Genomic DNA, 6,407 nt, shown 5'->3' on the forward strand with positions numbered 1-6,407 from the left:
GGCAAGGAGATAAGTAACTATACAACCTTTAGAAGACCCCTGAAGGCAGCCCTGTATAGGGAAGTTGTTTAATGCTTTATTATGTTTTTATATATGTTGGAAGCCTCCCAGAGTGGCTGGGGCAACCCAGTCATGTGGGTGGGGATAGATGATGATGATGATGATGATGATGATGAACAGGGCATCCTTAGTTTCACTGGAGAAATATTGGAGGGCATGACACAGGAGCAATAATTTAAAAGCAAACACATATGTTGAATTGCTTTTTAATGATTGTCTCCTCCCTGTCCATGTTTTTAGGTTCCCATATTTTACCTGTAAGCTGCCTTTTAATCCTTGTAAGGGGGAAAAGGCAAAAATAAGTAACAACAACATTTCATATTAAGACAACTGGAGGGATTTACTCCTCCCCCCCCCTCATGTTTTAGCTTCCCTTATTTTATATCAGCTGTCTCGAGTCTCTGTGAAGGGGAAAATGCAGGGTATAAATAAATAAATAAATAAATAAATAAATAAATAATAATAATATTTCATATTAATATAACTGCCTGGGTTTACTCGCCACCCCATAAGTTTTTAGCTGCCTTTATATTATCTGTCAGCGGCCTTGGGTCCCTGTGAAGGAATGGGAAAGGCAGGATACAAATAAATAATAGTAATAATAATAATAACAACAAATCGCATTAAGACAACTGGATGGGTTTGCTCCACCCCTCCCTATGTCTCCAGCCGCCTTTATTTCATCCTTGAGTCCCTGTGAGTAATTAAATGGCGGTAATAATAATAATAATAAAAACAGTAGGACAACCTGGGCAGGTTTACTCTACCATTCATAGCTCTATGCGCGCGGTCCTTCCCTCCCTCCGGGTAAGGAAGCGGCAGAGGCCGCAAAAAAGAAGCGACGCTTTCGACGCCCCTGACGTCATTCACGCGACAGCGGCTGCGGCTGTCTGTCTGACGGTGCACCTGCCGGCAGCTCAGAAGGATGGAGCCTCCGGGCGGAGCGCGGCACTCGGGGCCGGCGGGCGCCAGGTGCGGAGAGGCGGGGGATGGGCGTCTGGGGAGAGGGGGGGGGGCGTCTGGGGAGGAAAAAAACCCTCCCCACCGAGTCATATAATTATAGACCTGGCTCGGTGGGGGTGGAGAGAGCCGGTGGCGTCTGTCTGGTAAGCGGAAGGTGGGCGGTTCGAGACCACGCAGGGCAGGTTTTTCTGCATTGCGGGGGGTTGGACGAGATGACCCTCCCCCCACCCCCAACTCCTCAGGTTGTAGGATGCTAAGTGGAGGTTTGATGGGCATCTGTCATGGGTGCCGTACTGGAGATCCCTGCATCGCGGGGGGGGGGGGGGTTGGACTAGAGTATGAGGAGTGACTCTGAGGAAGTAACAGATGAAAGGGATCCCTGACCATTAGGTCCAGTCGTGGCCAACTCTGGGGTTGGGGCGCTCATCTCGCTTTACTGGCCGAGGGAGCCGGCGTACAACATACAGCAACAGTGTTTTGTGTTGTGTAGGCTCCTATGATGTAAGTCATGGGCCCCGCCTGCTAGCCAGCTCCCTAAAATATCACTGGTTTGCTCATTCCTATATATAGGGTGCCTGCATTCTGCATGTGCAAATGGCTTTAGATACCTATTAGGTCCATAATTACCATATAGCATATATTCAACACAAAAAACAGCGACAACTGGTTGTTGACAAAGGACAGCTGGACATATAAAGGACCCCATTACCTTCAGTAGCTTAGGACCTCATCAAATCTAAATCTGGCCCTGGGGCGAAGGCAAAACTTTGGGTTAAATGATGTCGCCTCAGCTAGGAGACCTGTGCAGGGGAGCCTGCCCACACTGCCCTAAATCCGGCGCTGCTCTGTAGGTGGGCGAAATCCTGTCAGGGAAGAAGCGGGGCACAAATTTATTTATTTACTTACATATATTTATCTATTTCAAAGTTCACACGCTGCTTGATTGTTAAAGCAGTTCTCTTATGATTACTTTCATGCAATGTGGACCCCCCTGCCGCACTCTTTTTTAAGCAGCTGCTTTCTTGACGTACTTTTTTTTATTCCAGAAAGCAGTTACTGGACCTGCCCTGGGAAGACATCCTCTTGCCCCATGTTCTCTCGTATCTCCCTCTGAGGCAACTCCTGAGCCTGCAGAGGGTCAGCAAGGCGTTTCAGTCTCTCATTCAGCTTTACCTCACCAACATGCGCTGCTTTGATTCTAGGCAGGTATGGGTAATGGTGTGCATGTGGTAAGAATGTGTGCATTCAGTCACGTGGCAGAGTGAGTGTGGGGCTGATTGTTTCTGCTTTGTTCTTTTTAATATAACAATTTAGCAAAAGATACTGAGCGGCAACACCATCGCTATCTGCCGCGCTTTGTGAATTTTTTTTTTTTTTTAAAAGCATTCTCCAGATTATAACAGAAGTTTCTAGAAGAGTATGCTTACTTTAATGCACTTAAGCCTGTAGTTTGAACTCTCAAGAGGAGCATGCAGAGTCCAAACAGGAATAGTTACTTTATGCAAAGTAATTTTAGGATGGTTAAAATACTCTTGCTCCCTTCAATTTTTTAATTATTATTTACAGATATTATCTTTCTGTAATTTACACCCTGCCCTTTCATACCAATTGCATTTATTAGCTCTGCAAACAAAAATTAGGGCTGGACGAGAGAGTGCTTGGATTATTAAAATGCTGCAGCAACAACCCATTTTGTCTTCTTGCCTATGGCAGGTGGGACCAAACATTCCGAAAGCTGCATTCTGCATCCTTCTAAAAGACAACGAGGTGTTGCAACAGCTGGCACTACAGAACTGTTCCGATTGGCTGTCTGACAAGGAGCTGCTTCCTGTGATTGGCCAGAACCACCATTTGCAGCAAATTGAGTTGAATGGCTGCGTGCAGCTGAGCCGCCATGCCCTGGTGGCCATCTCTTTGAGCTGCCCCAATCTGCGCCGGCTTTCTCTGGCTCATTGCGAGTGGGTGGACAGCCTCTCCCTGCGGAGCCTGGCTGACCACTGCAAGGAGCTTGAGTCCCTGGACCTTACAGCCTGTCGGCAGCTGAAAGATGAAGCCATCTGTTACCTTGCACAGAGGTGTAACAGACTGAAGTCCCTCTCGCTGGCTGTCAACGCGAATGTGGGTGACACGGCAGTGGAGGAGATTGCCAAAGCCTGTCCCGAACTGGAGCACCTCGACCTCACAGGCTGCCTGCGGGTCAAGAACAACTCCATTAGGTAATGGGTGCAACAGTTGCGTGTGTATTTAATGTGTTTATATCATGCCTTTCACCCAAATAGTAAAGGTAAAGGGACCCCTGACCATTAAGTCCAGTCGTGGCCGACTCTGGGGTTGCAGTGCTCATCTCGCTTTATTGGCCGAGGGAGCCGGCGTGCAGCTTCCAGGTCATGTGGCCAGCATGACTAAGCCACTTCTGGCGAACCAGAGCAGCGCACGGAAACACAGTTTACCTTCCCGCCAGAGCGATACCTATTTATCTACTTGCACTTTGATGTGCTTTTGACCTGCTAGGTTGGCAGGAGAAGGGACCGAGCAACGGGAGCTCACCCTGTTACGGGGATTCGAACCGCCGACCTTCTGATCGGCAAGTCCTAGGCTCAGTGGTTTAACCCACAGCGCCACCCAAATAGCTCAAGGCAAAATACAGGGTTTCATCCTCATAACAACTCTGATAAATAGCGACTGGCCCAAGGCCACCCAGTGAGTCTTTTGGTAGGGTGGGTTTTAAAACCCAGGTCTCCCCAGTTCTAGTTGGACATACTAACCACTAATCAATATAAATCCTATCCTATTATGATAGCTTTTATTCAGTTTATTGCTTATAACCACAGGTCATTCCAGTATAAAAAACCAGGTGGGGTGGAGGATGATAGATTTTATATGGCAAATGAAATGAGAAATCAATTAAAAGCAGTCAAGCATAAATCAATACATTAAAACATGGAGGTCGTCTCAAATTAGTCTTAGTCATGCTGGCCACATGACCTGGAAGCTATACGCCGGCTCCCTCGGTCAATAAAACGAGATGAGCGCCGCAACCCCAGAGTCGGCCACGACTATACATGGTCAGGGGTCCCTTTACCTTTACCTATACCAAAAGTACAGATTCTGCAGCCTGAAGCCTAAATTTCTCCAGCCGCAGTAAATGCAAATTCTACAGCATCGTGGGCTTACAATATGTTTGCACATATCACTTTGGCTGGGCCAATTTTCAGAGACCAGTTAATGGAAAGAGATTACTTGTATTCTGAAAGGCTACTTGGAGACTTGTGGGCTAGCAGAGGTAGGGAAAGCCATGGGGAAGAACACCAAATACCCCTTTCCTAAATTACCAGAGACTTTACTCTGCCCCTCCAAGGGTATTTACAGCCACTTTTCATTTTACGAGATGGAACGTCTTCTTGTAATCTTGGGCCAAGCTGACTAATTTACAAGACCACGTTCTGTCTTGAATTTCTGTATCAAAAGAACTGCAAAAACCCCACACGTCGTACAGCAGTTATGTAACTTAATCTCTAGTCTTTCTCTGCTATGATAAGCAGAGACAATATGCTGGATATTAGCTGGACAGTAGTAGAGATGAGGGATGGAGGTTTTTTGCTGCTTGCTGTTGAATTTCTTGCAGGATTCCTACAGACATCTGGTTGACTACTCTGAGAACAGGATACTGGACTAGAAGGGCCATTGGCCTGATCCAGAAGGCTGCTATTAAGTTCTTACCCTCCTTAAACGTTAAACCGATGGCCCCATTTCCCTCCCAGCCTTGCCTACCTGTGCTGAACGTAAACAGCTTTCTTATAACACATTAACCAATGTTTGATATAACCCAGTACTGTTGACTGAAACAATAACCCTGCTGTCTTGGCACTCTTAACTGGAGATAAAAGGTAAAGGTAAAGGTACCCCTGCCCGTACGGGCCAGTCTTGACAGACTCTAGGGTTGTGCGCCCATCTCACTCAAAGAGGCCAAGGGCCAGCGCTGTCCGCAGACACTTCCGGGTCACGTGGCCAGCGTGACATCGCTGCTCTGGCGAGCCAGAGCCGCACACGGAAACGCCGTTTACCTTCCCGCTAGTAAGCGGTCCCTATTTATCTACTTGCACCCGGGGTGCTTTCAAACTGCTAGGTTGGCAGGCGCTGGGACCGAACAGCGGGAGCGCACCCCGCCGCGGGGATTCGAACCGCCGACCTTTCGATCGGCAAGCCCTAGGCACTGAGGCTTTAACCCACAGCGCCACCCGCGTCCCTAACTGGAGATGCCCGGGATTAAATCTAGGACCTTCTGAATGCAAAATGTGTGCTTTATTGCTGTAGCCCCACCCCAGCCAACCCTAAAGGAATATCATTCTGGTTTGGGCAACTCTGATGCTGGCAGGAGACTGCAAACCTAAACTTCTTGCATCTTCTCTTTTGATAGGACCTTGGCAGAGTACTGCCCCAAGCTGCGTGCTCTGAAGGTGAAGCACTGCCACGACGTGGTAGAATCCAGCCTCAGCATCCTTCGCAATCGTGGTGTGGAGGTAGACGTGGAACCTCCACTACAGCGCGCCCTGGTTCTCTTGCAAGATGTCGTGGGTTTTGCCCCTTTTATCAATCTTCAGATCTAATGAAGGCAAGGCACTGTCCAGTGGTCCCTGGTGGCTGTCTGCAGGAAGACCTGTCGGGTACCGCTGCTGAGGAGCTCAAGAGGCAGAGAGGGTTTACTTCTCATCCCTTCAAGCCGGGCTGGTTCTGAGCTACCAATACCCTTTGTTGGGAACCTGTACGCGCATTAGAAAAACAAACCCACTTGCATCACAATGGACAGCAAGGATGTGTTTTGATGCATCATGGCTAACAGATACGTAGCATGTACGTTCAAGGATATTCTAGAGTTGGATTTTGGACTTGCTGCTGTGAAGCGACTGCTGACAGGCAGTTGCATTGATGTTGAACCCATTTTACCCAACTGCACTTCATGTGGACCTCCAAAGATAAATAGGGATTTTGGGGTGGGTGGGCGGAATCTATAATAACTGGAGAATTGACAGCTGGCAATATTAGTATGACTTCCTTTCTGCTTTTAGTTGAGTGCTGGAGAAGTCCTCACCCTCCTAGAGAGAGGGGGGAGAGATCCTTCCTTCAGGTGTGCAACAGACTGTTGCGCCCTTAAAGGCTTCAGGGTAGATAGGGGAGTGCTGCTACCAGACTGCTGGGGAAAGTGGCATTCTCCAAATACCCTCCTGCTTTTAAGGGCAAATGTGGACAACACCTGTGCTGGTGCATGTAGCTTCTTCTGTGTATGCGGTTAAAGGGGGGATTATTTATTAGATTCTCACCTTCTAGCAGCGAAAGGTGAGAATTGGATGAACAAGCCGATCTTTTAGAAACCAGTCGGAAAATAG

General features: G+C 48.0%; 1 protein-coding gene across 6 annotated transcripts in view; it reads left to right on the top strand.

The window, feature by feature from the left end:
- FBXL15 (F-box and leucine rich repeat protein 15) overlaps positions 1 to 6,298 on the top strand; it is a 33,811-nt gene extending 27,513 nt beyond the window's left edge. For 4 of the 6 annotated variants that reach the window (XM_083440558.1, XM_083440559.1, XM_083440560.1 and 1 more), the window contains exons 3-5: positions 800 to 1,032; positions 2,737 to 3,239; positions 5,441 to 6,298. In XM_083440558.1, coding sequence (XP_083296684.1) covers positions 800 to 1,032; positions 2,737 to 3,239; positions 5,441 to 5,630 — 926 coding nt within the window. In that variant the 3' untranslated portion in view covers positions 5,631 to 6,298. Of the gene's footprint in view, positions 1 to 799; positions 1,033 to 2,069; positions 2,230 to 2,736; positions 3,240 to 5,440 lie in introns of those variants that run through there. The other 2 variants (XM_083440562.1, XM_083440561.1) reach the window with 2 other exon arrangements.
- Positions 6,299 to 6,407: the final 109 nt, after the last annotated feature.

The sequence above is a fragment of the Podarcis tiliguerta genome (assembly GCF_965153285.1).
Source record: "Podarcis tiliguerta genome assembly, chromosome: 5".
In the NCBI taxonomy this organism is placed as follows: Eukaryota; Metazoa; Chordata; class Lepidosauria; order Squamata; family Lacertidae; genus Podarcis; species Podarcis tiliguerta.